The sequence below is a fragment of the Cygnus atratus genome, chromosome 5 (genome assembly GCF_013377495.2).
Source record: "Cygnus atratus isolate AKBS03 ecotype Queensland, Australia chromosome 5, CAtr_DNAZoo_HiC_assembly, whole genome shotgun sequence".
Lineage (NCBI taxonomy): Eukaryota > Metazoa > Chordata > Aves > Anseriformes > Anatidae > Cygnus > Cygnus atratus.
In genome coordinates, this window is record NC_066366.1 from 13,432,354 (window position 1) to 13,450,272 (window position 17,919).

The following is a 17,919-nucleotide window of genomic DNA, read 5'->3' on the forward strand; positions in this document are numbered from 1 at the left end:
TATCTGCAGCTGTCTTCACAGCCGCTCAGATGCTTCATGAAATGCAAGTTGTTTAAAGGACCCAAACACCACCCTCAAATTTGCTCAGTTGTTCCTGGCCCTTCTAAGCTAAACACTCTTCATTTGGATTGTTACTGATTTATCCTCTACGCTTTTTGAAATCACTACAGAGATGCTGAGAGGAAGAGTTAAGAAAAAAATCTTAAGACCTAATGCTATAAATAGAAAAAAAGAAAAAGCCCTCACACCGCTGCACGTATACGATCACTTCTCCAAGCCTTCAGAAAATTAGCCACTGCATTCAAGGTAGCTGCGCAATACCCCTACAAAAACACGCAGCACCCTTTGTGGGCTGATGGCAGGTAGCAGAACGTATAAAGCATACGAAAAGCAAAAGACTGCCTACTGGTATGGCCAGAGGACAGAGTCTTTGTGCAGCTGCTCGCTCCAGACACTCCAGATTTTCCTGCCCCAGCAGCAGACTCCACGCACTGACCCAACTCTACCTCCCTGTTTCACGTAGCAGCCAGAGTCCCCGCACTCAGCCCCAGAACCTGAAATAGGTGGCAAGACCCACTTGATTGGAGAAAAGAGTAGCAGAGACATCCGGTAAAATGGTTCTGTGCCAAGTAACGATGCAGACAGCATTAAGTCACTGCTGCGTATGCTTGTGCTAGTAGTCAGAGCACAAGGTGCAGAGCAGAACAGGTGTGCTCTGCTCTGCAGGAACACCAGAAAAGGGAGTTTGCTTGATCTTAACAATTAAGATGCCTTCAAAGAGATGGGCTAGAAAAGACAGTAGCACATATCCTTGTTTTATCTGCCAGAAAGACTGAAACGAAGTGCAACAGAGGAAGAAGCAAGAAAGCTACATCCTAATCCAGGATAACTAGCAGTGACTGGACTCTTTTCCACCCAGGAAGAGAAAACCTCAACTCCCTCACAGAGCTTTCAGCTCAAAGACCCTGAGGTTCTCAGGGGCCACAGGGAAGGAAAGGACAAACCATTTTTTGCAGTCAGCAACCAGAACGTCTGAAGCAGCTGATATTATGTGCCCGTGTGTCCAGCGTTCTCGCTGATATATTGACAAGCGAATCTGGTGTTTCGCCTTTGGGACTGGTGTTTCAAATGCTTCTTAGCACAGGACTGACTACACTCGCACTTGGAAAAGAAATGATGTGCTATGCTATTAGTTCAGATCGCATAGTCTTCATAAACTCCTGATTTTAGTCAATGTTGTATAAAAAAAAAGAAAGATCATGGAAGTTCTGGAGAGCAAAAAAAAAAGTACTGGAAAGTGGCTGGGAGGTAACATTTTAAAGTTTATTTTTTTGGAAACAAGTAGCTGAAAGCAGCAGCCCTCCCTTAGCTGACATCTTGGTGGACAAGCTAGAAAAAACACTAAGGAAATGAAATTTTCACACCCAAATAAACTGCACTTGAAAGAATGTTCGCCCAGAGGAGTAGCCTTGTGTACCTCACTGCAAATGCAAACAGACCTCAGCCTGGTGCTCAGGAGAAGCAGCGCTGTTTACATGACAGAGGCAGCATCAGTGTTAATGGGGTCTGTGGTCAAAAACCCTGCAGGAACAGGAAAACTAGAAGATTGTCCATAAAGAAAAATAATAGTAATAATGTTAAAAGCATTTGGCTACAGCAGCATGATTTATGCTGCATATTTTGAAACAAATCCAGGCAACTTTGCAACAGGGAGGTTCAGGATCAAGCATCTGAGGTCCACACTAAGGAGGTATTGGGAACAGTGATTGCACGCTCAGGGTTGCATTTGAAAACTCTTGCTAGAACAGGAGAATCTCAGCTGTTTACATTCAGTCTGACAGAAACATCACTGCCACAGCAACATGGTAAAGAAACTGCTTGCAAAAACGTAACAGGAGTTTCACTTGGTCGGTAGCTTCAGGGTGGCCGGAGATGCAAGCAAAGCAGTGGCAGGAGACAAAAAACATCTCTCCACTCTTCAGCACACAGGAAAGAAGTTTGGTCAAGTAAAAGTAAGGTGATTCAACTACCGTTCACAAATGAAAACCTCATATTTCCAGTATCACAGCAGTGGCAAGACTCACACTAATCCAGTATCCAAGCCTCTAGAAGCAGAGTTTGTAATCTTGCAATACCTTCTAAAGAAGTACAGAGAAGAAGTCAAAACACGAAAACCTCCTGCGTGTTTAGTACTGCATCTATGCACAGCAGACATGAAGAAGAATTTAAGACTATAGAGTGGCTGCAGATAGCTCTACAATTTATTTATTTATTAAGGCAGAGGCGTTTCTTTCAGGAATGTATCCACTTTGGGCCTTTCAGAGTTCACAGAAGTAGCATACTGAATGCCATGTACACATGGAATCTGTTTTCCAGGACCATCAAATAACTTCCAGACTGGTGAAAGCAGGTTGTTGCTACACACTGATGTTTATTCCCCAGACAGAAGCACCTTAAAATCAGCCAGGTATAACACGACCCAGTTTTGTCTGGTCATTCTGTAGGAACTTAAGATTGCAAGGTATGAGCTTTGCCTTACAGAAGAATGGTGACCTGAAGGTTTTAAGTTTCTCAGTATCTTGGACTTCATTGAGTAAGATATTTGAAGTGGGATACAAAATATAGACACAGTGAAATACAGAATAACCAGAGGCACCTGGGGACACCTATTTGAAAAAAAAAAAAAAAGCAGAAACCTTGGAGAACCTGCAACAGCCTTCAGAACAAGATCACAGTAGAGCAGATGGAAAAAGGGTGATTAGAGCAAAGTCCCTGGAACCACCTGTGTTTTATTTGTTTGAATTACCAAGTCCACTGACATACTGAATACCTAAACCACTGGCCTTCCAGAAGAGATGCGATGCCCTATTTGTGCAGCTGTATCAGCCCTTGTCCCAAAGGACAGATCACACTTGTCTCTTTGGTGAAAAGTGGAAGAGGAAACAAGACCCAGTGCCTGCAGAGCAGCTCCAAAGATAGGGAAGAGTCACTGCTGACCGTAATTCAGAGGGATGCTGCACAACGGAGACACAATGGAAGAGAACGTGGGCGTTCAGAAGGGCAGCAGATACGCGGCAACAGATAGGTAACCAAATGGAAACCCCTCCGTAAGTTATGGATATTCTTATAAAACTCTGAAACAGTGTACTGGTGACCAAAAGAATAATAAACAGTTGCAATATACCTAAAAGAAAGCTCTGTTTGCACCTGTTTTGCACAGAAGTCTCCATGTAGGAACACCATACTGTATCAGTTTCTGTATAGCATCACGAGATGCCTACCTACGATTTAACAGAACTTGTTGTGTTAAAACACACTCTTCAAAGCATGTGCATATACACATTTGGTCAAGCACTGAAGAATAGGGCCAGATTCCTTTCATTCTACTACACAAGCAGCACTGCCAGGGAATTCCTTATATACTGTACTAATTGCACAATGTCCTTTAAAAAGTGAATACTTAATCTAATCCAAGCATAGAAAAGATGTCAGACCTTATTTATAATGTTAAAATGGTTATACAGCTTTAAGTTTCAGTACACACACACAAATCAATTCCTCACTTCTCAGCTTTAAATGAGACAGAAAATGGATTTTAAAGCCAAAGTCCACGAACCCTTCAGCCATATGGAACATTTAAGTTTTTATAATGTGCCTGAACAGTGCTGTTACTACAAAATATAGGAAGAAAACGTGCTTTATTAACGCTTGCCTCTACTTGCTCCCCTGAACCCCATCACATCAAAATACATCATTTCGAAGATACACTTATCAAGTCAGAAGAACATTCTTAGCAACACACAGGATCAATCAATAAGCCCATTCACCCAAATATTATCCTCAATATTGTAAGCTTTCCTAAATCAAGCTTGCCCCAATTACACAGCTAACTAAAAATACAGCATCGAGCAGCCTGCGAAAACAGCTGCACACGCGAACAGCCAGGGGGGCCGCACAGCCAAGCAAGGCCAGCGCTTCCAAACATCAACGTTATTTCCGCAGGAAACACAAGCACAGCTCTGCTGCTCGCCGCGCACCCCTCCTCACTCCAGTCTGCTGAAACAGGTCTGCAGGTAAGGCAAGGAAGTTGCACCCACGGACACAGAGCGTGACTGCCCTTGCACGGGTCAGGAGTGCTGCCCACCCACAAGTCTCACCTTGACAGCGTGTAGTTGTCCCTGCTGCTGCCTTACAGTATCCACTAGGGCTGAAGTTTCACAAAGAATTTGCTAGGGTGCAGTCGCAGACTGGTGCAGAGGTAAGCGCAAGGAGAGGTAGGGGAAGATCAATGTTACGCGACAGACAGCACAAATTCAGTTCCTTCCCTCCTGTTTCCCTGCTGCTACTTTCAACTGCCCCTCCAAGACTTTTTTTTTTGATCTTCATTGGTGGTACTGGGTTTTATACGGCATGGAGAAAACTATTTTTAGTTCACTAAAGGAATGGCATTCCACTTTAGGAATAGCACACGACCTATTTTGAATACTTCCTATAATAATTTTTAAGGTGTGATTGTGACAACGTATATGCATGATGTATATAAAGCTGATTTTTTTTAAAAACAATTCTGCAAATAAAAGTCTACTTTCTTCAGCCCTTGCCATTAAAAGCAACAGTAATGATGACCTCCCTCCCCTTTTTTAACTCCTCAGATTCAAATTAAACAGACTGAACTCCAGAATGACCAGAAGAATTATTTAGTATGCTATTTAGAAGATTATTTAGAAGAATTTAAGAGTCACTTACAGAGACAGAAAGGTATCATACTAGGGATTAACAAAAAAAATGCCTTTACTCTCAAGACAATTTCAGGACATTTAAGTCAGTCACTCCGCATGAATTAAAGCCAACAGCTTCTCAGTTATTCAGTATTATTTGTTAAGTCCCTGATAGTTTCATCTGGATTTGGCATCCACAGTCAGAAGCCTGGCACTTAAAAGCACAGACTTCAGGGTTTTCCGAAGCATTAGTTGCAAGAGAAAATACATTGTTAATTAGTCCAGTAATTGCATGAAATACATAAAATAGCATAGCACACAGTTCAGCACTGGAAGCATTGCACATGTCAGCTGCAAGACCTGTTTAGCGTACTTGTATCCATTAGTTGAACTATTTTAAGTTATCTATTTTTTATCTTTTTTTTTCCTTAAGAATCTGTAGTGAAAAACAGATCAACTGAGTCTCCTTTCTCTGTGTAGAACTAGTAACTGTCATTATCTTCCTTGCCACAACATGCTCCTGAAAAACACAGAAGTGGCTACCAGCATTTCTTTAGCTGTGAAGTGTGTTGCAAATTTTTACAGCTTTGACAGACTGAAAGGACTTGCTGTAATGGAATTCAACTTGCTAAAGAAGTCACCTGTGTAGTGAAGTTGTAGAAGGAAGACAGCACTGTGTGGATCATCCAGTCCTCTCCTTGTGCCAGAGAGAGGCTGGTCCCTCTAGAGCTTCTTAGAAGTCCCGATTTTAAATCTCTCAGACAATAGGATTTCCACCCCGTGCCTTAAAACAGATTTGCAATGCAGACTTTCACTCAGTGAAAACAATCCAGTATTCATTTTCCATGTAATACTAAGTTTACTTTGTTGCTGAAAGTGATAAGCAATATATCGCAGCTTTTGTGTTAACAAAAAGAGCTCTCATTTTTGGCATCCACAAAAGCATGTTACAAATAGTTGGGTTTCTTTGTGGTTTTTTTTTTTTTGTATGTTTTTAAGCAGAGAAAGTCATTAAGTTTCTGTGCATTAAAGAAAATGCAAGCTCTTCCCCACTCCGCTATTGCCAAGCGGAGGCAGCAGTGACCCTGAACGTCTGTGGGGATAACTAATTCCTCCTGCTTCTTTAGTCAGGATTTCAAAACTCCTGAGCAAGTCAGCTGCCCTATCAATTTAATTACCTAGCAGCTAAAATATTATGGCTCAAGACACCAACAGGACAGTTATTCCTGAATCTGTAGACACAATATACACAGTATTTAAGGTGTGGAAGAGGCTACTTCTGCTGTAATTTATAGTCAGCAAAGGAAATGCAAAGCACCTAATTCACATTCAAATAATCTTTACACATTTTCTTCTCCTGGAATGTGTGTGTTCACAAGCAATCAACACAACAAACACTGCACAGAAACAGTTTCACTGCTCTCACAGCCAGCACGCTTCCAGTTCTTCTGTCTGCAAGAGAAGACCTCGGTCTTGCCATGTGTGAAGAAAAAGCAATGATTTGCAAGAATTTTACTAGTCACCTGCAGAATGTTTTACTCTTGGCTCTTCCTACCTTGTTGCTGCCTCAAAATTCCCCCAAAGGGTGGACTTGTTCCAGGACTGTATTCTGCAGTTTGCTGGACACCTGTCAAATATTTCTCTTCAAAGATTCTGGTCAGGTTTTTTTTTTTTTTTTTTTTTTTTAAACACAAATCTGGGCAAAGTTTCACTGAGAAAATATAAGAGAAACAGATAAAAGAGGGACTGGGGGAAAAAATACAGAAGCAGGACTCTTAAAAAAAATTAAAAATAAGCTCCCTACACACTCACTCTTTTACACGTCATGTTGATAGTATGCAGGGTTCCTCATTTCATTTACTGAAAAATTAATAAAAATTTGAGTGTGAATCCTTCTTCAGCTCTCTACAGTGTCTGACAGCTGCTCGTCGAGTAAGTGGCTGGCACAATTCACGACAAACCCATGGGAAATGACCTTCACTTCATCCAAGGGAAACTTTTTTTCCAAGTGAAGACCAAGAGCCCATTTTGAATCCAAGATTCTTATGGTATAGCATGTGAAATGTGACTTCAGTGCACCAAGACAAGTTCAAAATATTTGAAGCCATTTTGTCAAGTCCAAGAAATATAGGAGGATACAGAGAACGTCAAGCCGAAGCTAGCTCAGATGATGGAAGGCTGCAAACATTAATTTACCTTGAAGTAGATCACAAAAGGTCAAAATAACTGCCAGACACAGTTAGTCTTCAAGTTAAGCTCAGGAAAGTGAACCTTGTCAATCCTATGCAAGAAAAGTAAGAAGATGATGTCCCCTTCCTCATCGAGCATGTCTGCTCTACAGCCTCCCTCTATTAAATTCAAATACTTCTCCTTGCCTCTCAGAGCTGGTGGGAAGGATTTACCAGGGCAGGAGGGAGAAAATGCCAGTGACAGGTCAGAGATCGCGTGGCAAAGCACTCCAAGGTAGGTGCAGCTGAGCTACAGCCTGGGAAAACTTGTGCAGAGGACAGATTTGCCAGAGCAGGTCGTTGGCCATTTGTATCAGTAGATCACAGCAACACTTCGGGCACGAGCAAAGTTATCAGCATCAGACCCGCTTCAGAATGCCATCCACAACTTTGTTATCAAGAAAGCTGGGAAAAAAAGCAGTAAGAGCCATCTGCCTAGGAAACAGAAGGAATGTTTCTGGTTTTGGCACCACACCCCACTCCTTCCTTGTGCTTACTAGCAATGGCACCAGAGCAGCGTGAGCACGATAGGTCCCAATTCTAAACAGGAAAGCTACCGGCTTATGATGCAGCTGAAGTCTCTGGATTACAGAGTAGTTCAAGATGAATCTACTATGACCAAGCAACTTCCAGAACACTACACAATGAGCTAAGGAAACAGAAGTAAATAGTCAGCTAGCACAGCTTTTACAAAACATAATCAAAATCTAAAAATCAGTGACTTAAGGTACAAAACCATCAAAGTTTTGGACAGCAATTCTTAAGCAGCATTAAAGACTGGAAAACAATGACTTGCCTTTTCTTGTCTCCTCACAGGTCACTCACAACTCTACCACCTGTCCTGTGAAGCCACAAGCTAAGAACGTGTACCAATACCGAATTCCTCTTTTGGCAATTTCCCTACTGGCAAGCTCTCTTTACAGTGCATTCCCTGCTTAAGTGTTTAACATCATAATGCAACAGACACCTTAAAAAAAGGTTGTGGAACATTGATGTATTATGAACTAAACTAGATCAAGAATTTTGCAGAGTGAACCTAGTAAGTCAGTGTTCCTATAAGGATATTTTAATTAAAGAAAAACCTATGCAACTTCATGCAGATGCAGACCACAATCACTTAAAATGAAATTCAAAATCTTTTCTTCATTCTGTGGCCTAAGTCCTATCACTGACAGGACACAAAGGAGAATTTCTTTTTTGTGTCAAATCCCACAGCACCTAAGCATTCTGCAAACAAACAAACTCAGCTTTACAACATGCGTGTAGGAGACTTTCCAGTGTGCCTGAAATCTTGAAGTACTTACACTTCATCCACTAACTTTCATTGATCAAACTGAGCTACAAGTTCAGGACAGTTGGCTTTCTTGTTACACCAGTACAGCCAGTTTAATGTGCACATGCGGACACACACACACACCAAAAAAAAATCTAATTCAGGTCAGCTGGCATTTACCATTCATAAAGTCCCATCAGCACTTCTCTTACAACGGTGCTTATGCAACTTGCGCTTTGTACACGGATATAACTTCTAATGTAAGTACATTCAAAGAGCACAAGAAAGGATTCTTCTGAAAAGAATGAATGTACCTGATCCTCAGAAACCTTCTCATTATTTGTGGCAGAGGGCATCTAACCTGTAGCTAGTATCAGCGGGACTCTGGTCAGTGAAAATAACAAAGGAACAGAAAACATGCATAGCTCACACAACTCGAAGAACTGGAATTATTCAGAGTTAAACAGCCATTCTGCTTTCAAGTGATTAGGGGTCATTACTTGAAACGATCAAGCTCGGCTCTGTTTGAGGAACAACTGCAGGACCAGCATGAAGAAGTATAAATCTACCTTAGGAGTCTGCAAGGGAAGCAGACGGATAGTTAAAGCATTAGCTCTTAAAAAAAAAAATACAAAAAAAACCACTTTCCCACCTTATATATGACAACATCTGAACAGACTGCAGAGATCACAGGAGCCTGACGACAAGAAAACTTTGTCCAGCTAAAGCCTATCAGGACCTGAAAGCACGATTCAGACATGTTTGATTATGCAGACTATCCTAATCCTTTAGCATATGCTACAATGAACAAGGTATACATTTCACTAGCTCAGTGTTGTCAAAAGAATGTTCTGAAAACCCAATATGAGTCATCTCATTTCGGAATGGTTTAGGAAAGAAAGCAGAAAAATGTTTGGGTGAGGCCTAACAGTAATTATGTATTACAGGCTGCTCTACGAAGGTAGATGTACTTATTTTTTAAAATCTGAAAAACTCTCCTAGCAGCCATAATTTCAGTGCTGGAAGCTCAAAGCAGTAGATTTATCTGTCTTGTCAGCATCATGCTTAAGTCCCAAGGAGGAAGAGATTTCCAGACTGGTACAGAAAGGGTTATGACTGCTTTCAGGAGGCTTGTCATTTCATGCTAAAAGCCATTTGATTCCAGAACAAGATATTTGTAGATACTTTTATCAATTACATTTGCTTAGCAAGACACCTCTACACAGTGTAGTAAAAAATGTGACTGCATATGCCCACATATGCAAACTACTATCCAGCTACTGCAGTCAGCCACCAAAAAGACTGTGTAGTTGCAGCTTACTTAGGTATTTGCAGTAAGCTTTGGTACTCACACAGGTTACCCGAGCAGTGATACCTATACTCTCACATTTCCCCTGTGACTGTATTGACTAGAGTATCACAGGTATGGTCAGTCACTGCAGCAACATCCTGAAATGCAGGATGCTAACGAACAGGGACAATTACTTCCAGACTAGCAGAAGGTAGGACCTGATGCCATCTGCGCTCTAAGGATGCTCTCTACCATAGATATACACACGAAGACTTTTCTGTCAAGGAAACAGTTTCATCCTACAATGGACACTACAGGTACATACATTTGAACCCATCCAGAGAACTGTATGCCCTCTGTTTTTCAGCAAACTAGTAAAATAGTCATGAAACAAGCTGAAGCCCTTGAGTGACTTAGTCATCATCACATTCACTACGCAACCCATTACAACTTAGTAGAGGAGAGTTTGTTGAGGTTACTTCTAGATTATAGTAAAGCAGTGCCACTAGCAAATTTAATAAACATTTTAACTGTATTATTTTGGCTTGAGTCTGTTATGTCCTTGGAAAGGCAGCTCTTACACTTACCTGTATTATGTACACAAACCATTTAGGAAAGTAGGAAAAAACAAGGGAGGGTAACAGAAGCAGGATCTTAAAGGTTTTGGTATCCAACATCATTATACTGAGAGATGTGCTTCATAGTATATGACTCCCACTCCTACTTATCAAAAACCTCTACACGCAAGACTACATTTCTCACTTCATCTTGACACACTCTGCATAAACTAATAGCTTCACATTAAATCTGCCTTAATAAAAGATGTAGATTACAATATGAATTCTTGTGCATTATGACTATACTTCAGTTTGGTTGGAAAAACATTTGTCAGCAAGAAACATGACGAGCCTAACTGACCCTGTACAAATAGCGATCTTACATTTGTGACTGGAATACTTAAGTTACTGGGTGGATTTTTTTGTTTGCTTTTTTTTACACAATCATTTACTACATGCTTACTGAAGAAACAATCCCTAGTACAGGTTCTTCAGCACATTCGCTCATTCCCCACATTCTAATGACTACGTACACTTGAGCCCAAGTGAGCTCACAGCTCTTAAAAGTGATCTTTGAGTAGTTTACCCAAAACAAAATGAATTTTGAAGGGAAGTGAGGGGAAGATGACCACACCCACCCACCCACAATAAATGTGCCTACTTGATAATACAATGAGAATCATAAGGAACATGTATTCAATGACTGAGTTACAAAGAAACCACCTTTGTGGTTGAAGCCCATGAAATCAAATTTGCTTCAAACTGCATATTCAGGTGAGGCAATGGCTATATGTTTCTCTCTTCATTATGATTTTAGACACTTACTATGGCAATAGGTGGTATTTTTGTCTGACCTGGCAGGCTGTTCTTTCGCAAGACTAACAGTCTTGGAAGTATGTATTCCAGAATTAAACTCTACTGTTCTCAGAAGTTAAATAAGAACACCTGTAAAATTAGTCAGCAAGTTCTTTATTACTTACATCTGTAACATTTGCACTGCGCACAAGAACCTTTTTTTTTTTTAATTAGAGCTGTATATATTAGCCTGTAATAAATTCACATGTAGTCGCATTTATTTTTATCTATAAGCATGCATGCGACATTTAGAAAAGAAGTTCTCAACTCACTTATTTCACTAGCAACCTGGTCCAGTTTTTCTTTTGACCTGCTGATTAGAGCCACCTTCATTCCACGCTTTGCTAACTGAAACAAAACAAAAACAGGAGACATAAGAATGGTCATAAATCGCTTCCAAATTAGTATCTTAATTACAGGAACTGCATGATTTGTCAAACATGGTAACAATATTTGACCAGCGGATTTGAAAAATTACAGTTTCAAATAGAGATATGAAGGAGGAAAAACAGGACAAATACAGGCATGCTACTTCTTGAAATTTCCTTCACACCAAATTTAGCATCTTGTCAGTCATCCCATACAGGTGTATAAGGCACATTTATACAACAGAAAAGCAACAACAGATATTTTACAGACCCTTCCCCATACTGCTGCAAGTCCAAGAGAAGTTATTTCCTACAATTAAGCTCAAAATGCCCAGTTAAGATATCCACGGTCACTTGAACATCTGTGTTGCAAAATTATCCCAGCACTTGATACTTCTTTCCTTTATCAATTGATTTAAGAAGGATTCGGGTTCCACTCTTACTTTGTGCTAATCATAGATATAAAGGTCAATTTACTCACACAGTTCTTTTAGGGAACCCACCCGTGTAAATTAAGCTGTGCCCAGGATATATCCCGGTCATCAAATCAGACCTACCTCTGCACGTTTGTAATAGGATCTAACAACTCAATTTAACAGACTCTGCAGAAAGACGGCTACATATCTGAACCAGCATGGAAAATAATAAATAACCTTTCTATTATAACTGCCTGTTTCAGTAAAACGTAAAAACAATATATCCTGTTGTTATAGGCACATAGTTTACTGAAACAATTTTTCTTTTTAAAGTCAGCTCTAGACTGCTGACATGCCATTTGCTTTCTTTCAGCAGTCATAAACTCTGGGTTCACAGGTTACTTAACCAGGTACCTTAACTGTGCATGACACAAAAACAGATAAAGTTAAAGCCACGCAATTGCAACTCATTAGCAGACTCTCAGCAAGTTTGAGAACTTTCACCACAAGAGCAAGCTTGACAGAAATCACTGCCACGTTGACACTGAAGGGATGCACTGAGAAGCACATCCTAAGTCTGGAAATGGAAACCAAATTGCAAGAGGAATTATTTAAGTACGGAGCAGATAAAATGACCATGGAAAGAGTCTGTAACTAGGAATGAATACCACCTAAGAAAACTAATCAATCTTGGAAAAAAGATAGAGTGCTCGCTGGCAAGTTCACCTGCAGCCTGATGCAACTTGCTTGGTTCCTGCTGAGTCCCTCCAAATATTCGCTGGTAGACGCAGAGTGAATTGAAACAACACACACCAGTCCAAAGAGCAAGAGATCCTCTGAGATTCCAGTAACTAATCACATTTTTTACATAAGGAATGAGGAAGACCCAGGTGCTTTGTAGATAACCTGCCATTATACTCGGATCTTCAACTGATGGCCCTGGAATCACGAAAAGCCTGAACAAGAAGACCTTAAACTAATCACAAAAACTAATCCAGAATAGCGTACAATGGGAAGATGCTCCTGTAGCTTAAGGATTAATTGATGCAAGCAAAAGCCACCATTCTAAATTGAGTTGGTGGATGTAGGTGTCTAATTTCCATAAACCCAATGTTAGCAACTACCACATTTTCTACTTCGATAGCAAAATATAGCTGCCGTTAAAACCCTTTCTCTCCAAAATATAAAGGAACGTGATTGACAGCCCTCCAAAGCAGAGTTAAAGCTCTTGTTAGAGCATGTATAGCAAGAGGATCTACAAAAAGCAGTACTAAGAAGATGTAGATGTGATCAAGTTGAGTACCCTGCGTTGCACAACTGCTAGCTTATCATGAGCATACAAACACATCTAAGATTAGCAAAAGCAAACAGCAGAAATTTAATCAGGAGTACAGCAATAAAGGGGCAATAAACAGCAACTCCTGAGTATATCTTTTAAAAAAAAAAAAAAAGAAAAAGAACATGCACTGCTTTGGAACCTTGACTGAGCAAGAATTACCTGGGCAGAGAAGAACACTTATATTTACCAGGCCACTACCTTTCATGAAGGGATGGTCAAGCAATGAAAAGGATATTGGTGCTGAGCAAGGACTAAAGGTTTAAATACTATAAGAGTGAAACAGGTTATAACAACAGGTTATTGCTTGGAAAAGAAATAACCAGAGCAGAGTATAACCAATGAATCCACACAAACTTGTAATGTTCTTCCACTGATAATTGGTGACAACGTCAAACCTTTGAAGAGAAGACTCTCACCACAGTTGTATTTCTCACTTAAACTCCTCCAAGGAGAAGTAATCTGCATGATTATATTCACAGCTGTGAATGCCCAAGCAGCTGTATGCCAGTGGCATTTATAGTAACCTGAAGGGAATTCCTAGTAGAAAGTCAAGCCTCTGCTGGCAGTCTTACGAAGACATCCCTGGAGTTAATTGAAAGATTGAGAAGTCTTTTCAGGTATTTCATATTTCACCTGCATCCACTCGACTTCATCAAGGATTCTTCATCCACCTAAACTACCAACGGGTGAAGTGTGTTTTATTGTACAGCCCAAGAATGACTACTTGTACCCTTTAGGGTGCTCTGTGCCCACAGCAACTACAGCAAAGAAACTGAAGCAGTCAGTGTTTCCCAACAGGACCTCATACTTGTGAACAGCTTTCCTGCTAGGAGTACATACACAAGGGTCTGCAAGCAGCACATATTTGTGTTTGAAGGCAGCCTACATCTCAGAGACACCAGCAGAACCTAAAACAAAGCTGCAGTTTCAGTCGCCTGATAACCTAACATATAAGGCCCCACATGAACCTCCTGTGATGCTCAGGGGGCCATCTCCCACATCAGAGGACTTCCTCCCCATAGTTCTAAGCCCTGGGCACAATGACCTGCTTCCACTCAGTCAAGGCAGTTATTTAAGTGTTGCGTAATTTGTTACAGTGCCATGTAACTGAGATAATTTGGCATGTATGAGCTGTCAGCTCTGCACAAGAATCAGGTGTTCTTGATCAGATTTAATTCCCTTTGCAGCCAACTATCCCCATCTTGACCTAGTAGGGCAAGGTGCTACAATCTGCAAAGCAGAAAGGAACCTACGGGAAGGGTGTGCATGTGGCAGGGCACACAGGGATGGAAGGGAAATCTGAATGGTGAGGACTACCCTTGAAGAGGAATGGTACTTTCCCTGTGAGCACTGCAGAACAACAAAAAAAAAAATCCGGAAAAGAGAACCTCTCACAGCTCATCTCCTCACCCAAAGTCATGCTGGTGTTTCAGAGAACTCAAACAAATGAGTACAGACAGACTCACTTTGATACCAATGCTGGGGCTGAAAGTTATTTTTGCTACAAATTGTTGTAGTCAGCACTATTTGTCATGATGTTCTTCTGGGCTTATAGGCTAAATTGCCCCATACTAACGGGCACTTTCTGTCTTAAGCAATACGTTCCAGTACCATATTTGGAGCCCACATATCCATCAAGAGCAAAACTACAGTAAAAGGGAGAGAAGTAAAACCCAGGCTTCAGAGACTTCATAAACTATAGGGAATAATTGGAACTTACTGCAGGCAGATAGAGATGCTGTTTAGTCAATGCCTAGAAATACTAGAAGGAAATCCCAAGGGTTGGGAAAGTTAAAATTACAGTAACTTAAAAACCTAACAGTAAAAACTGAAGGACAAGGTTAGGGCTGAAGACAGAAGAAGTCAAAAATAATGGAAAGGAACAAAAAAGGATCTGACTTTTGGGTGGTCACCTGAGGGAGACGATACAAGAGACCTCAATCTCACCACGTATGTATGTTAAGGTAAGGGAATAAGGCCGCTGCTTGATACCTTGCCCAGGATCAAGAACGCCGTTCCAAATGATAGGAATTCTTACCTCTTTTGCGTAAGCTTTTCCAATCCCATCAGTAGCTCCTGTGACCACTAGGAAAGAAAGATGGATATCCATTAGTTGCTTCACAGACATAACTAAAATGGGTGTTCATTAGTAGGCTATTCAAGTACTCATTCCAGCCAAGAGACACATGGGTCTCTGGAATAGGTGGGCAATTTAAAATTTCACTAAAGCTCTCAGAGAGCTCACACTAGCCTTTCCATATATATGAAAGCAGAGGAAGAGAGAGTTAGGAACCTAATAGTTGTTTCCAGAATCATGTTCAGCACCTCTTCTCATGCCAGGTTTCTGTCCTGGTACGCTTCTTCAGAAGCTTTGTGGCTTGACAGATTTCTAAAAAGTCATTTAACTGAAAAAGCTCAGTTATGACTACTAAATCTGCTCTCAACTTAGTTTTAAGTATACAGTAAAATAAAAAGCTTCTTAAAGCCTGTGAGAATTCAATAAAACAAACATTTTATGACACGTCTCAAAGCAGAAGGCATCTGCTGAATGACTCCCCAGTAGTTTACAGACCCTTGTGACCATCGTGCCTACCACCAGTAAGTGTGCCTCACTGATGCAGCCAGTCGCAAGCTGGGCATCCAGAGTTCAAACTTTTCCACTTGTGGGTGGACTGGGATCTGTGTCAAGCCTCAAGTCTTTCTAGGATTCCTTACCACATGCTGAGAATCACTGAGTGACTCAACATGCCATTAGTTTGACAGATTATTCCAGGGCTCTCACCACACCAGTAGCTGATCATCTCAGTGTACTCACTAAACAGCAATTCCTCCACCCAGAATCTGCTCCTCCAACCACCGTTAAAACAAGCACGTTCAGCACTTTTTCCCTCTCTCTCAACTCCTTCTCATCAACTCCAATTTCCACACCTCAGCGTCCTTACCCGTGTAGCTTTCCACACATTTATCCACCTCTGCTCTCACTCTTCCAGTGGCCACAGAACACACTGGGTTTTCCTGCTTGTCCCCAGACAGATCAGAACAGCTTGTTTCATCTCCTCTGCTTACACCTGAACCTAGGCGTGCCTCAAATAACGGGGCTTGTTCAATGATTCAGAAAACAGACGTGTCTGCAGGTGACTCGATGCAGGTGCCCCTCATCGGCCTGAGTACTAACCATACATGAACGTATACATACCTACATTTATCCCTTCCCTGGTTTCCAAGTTTAGTCGCAAGATGCCGTAGCTCCGATACAGCAAAGATGCCCACACAAGCACATTCTGCAGGCACAGACTGCTGCAGCTATCAGAGTTGTAGCTGTTGCCTTGTCAGCCCCCACTAATTGCACTGAGAAAGCCCTACGTGCGTCTCACACTGCTTTGCCACTTCCTATCCCACTACAATTAGGCAAGTGCAAGTAAAATCTTTTTGTAGAAACAAATACACATTTAGAAAGGTCCCAGCAATGGCCCAAGCAATGGGAAGAGGCAGACCTTGGGGAAAACATCAAGAATACATTCAAGGCACCCACTTGCCCGCAGCCAGGCTTGTGTCAGTATTGTTACCCGCTTATCCAGAAGGCAGCACAGCCCTGCAGGACGGTGCCTTCCCTTTAGCTCAAGGACTGCCGGGCTTCAATTTCAGCATTGCTGACCTTAGGTTTCACATGAAGCAATAATCAACTGTGATAATGCATAAACAAAATAATGAAATAAACAAGAACATAGAGAAAACCTGCACCAGCACCACTCCCTGCTGGTCTTACAACAGTAATTGGACATAATTCAAGTTGACCCAATGTGAAAGACATTCAGCTTCAGTGACTTTTGGAAACGGGTTGCTTCCTCGTTCCAATTAGTGAGGCATCTGAAGAGCAGCCCCTCCACCTAGCACTTGTTGAGTTTCTCATCCTTCCAACGCAGAACTCATGGACTTAAAAGTTTTGCTCCCAGATAACAAGCTCAGCATTTTTAAATAGTGTTTTGTTTTCTGACATCACTAGTTGGTCAGCCTCTAGCAACTGAGGCTGAGAAAGTGAGAAAGTGTGCCCTGTAAGACAGGGACTTAGAAAAGCATCTGTAGCACTTCAAAGGCTTAGTAGAGTGCAAATACAATTTCAATCTCAGATATTTGCCCCAGTTATTCAATCCATTGCTTAAGTAAATTGTAGTAGAATTGGTTGGAGCATAAGACTTGAGCTGGAGATCAGGGTTTTCAAACTGACCTACAAGTAACAGGACATTTAGGATATTTTCTCCCTTTTTAGGCCCTAGCTCATACTGAAAGGACCTATAGTCTAGAGATTACAGTAGCCTACACTTCTAAAGTTCTGTTTTGAAAATTTGTATGATATAGGTAAATGATGAAAAACATTATAAAATCCCACCAGGAAGAAAAAACTCTTGGGCCATGGCCTACATTAAGGCACACCTAGCTGATATACATAATTTTGCTTCTGCTGCAGGTAAAGGCATACACATTACAGCAAAGTTCACAGCTAGTTTTTCCTTAGGAAAATCCTCATCTCACAAGAAGGCACTAACACCATTTTATCGGTGGCTTCTCTTTGAGGGATAACAGTCTCTTGCTCCATGCTCCCGCACCATCTTGAAGGGAAAACTCAGCGCGAGGACTGCTTTCCGATGTACCATAACCTAGAGAACACCTCAAGCCACGCTTCCCTTCCTAAGGCAAGGGAAGCAGCCTAGATCAGCTCTCACCCACCCTAAGCAAATGATTTTCCCATCAGGGGCTATGCTGGTATCGAGGTCAGCACTGGAGGACTGTGATGGCAAGCGTGGACAAACAGACCTCCTGCTGCTGGCCAGGAGGGCCCAGTCCAGCCAGCAAGCTGCAGTAACTCCCCATTTACA

General features: G+C 41.4%; 1 protein-coding gene across 1 annotated transcript in view; it reads right to left on the bottom strand.

The window, feature by feature from the left end:
- HSD17B12 (hydroxysteroid 17-beta dehydrogenase 12) overlaps positions 1-17,919 on the bottom strand; it is a 76,652-nt gene that overhangs the window by 34,166 nt on the left and 24,567 nt on the right. Inside the window, 2 exon segments of the mRNA XM_035552151.1 lie at positions 11,195-11,270; positions 15,084-15,130. Coding sequence (XP_035408044.1) covers positions 11,195-11,270; positions 15,084-15,130 — 123 coding nt within the window.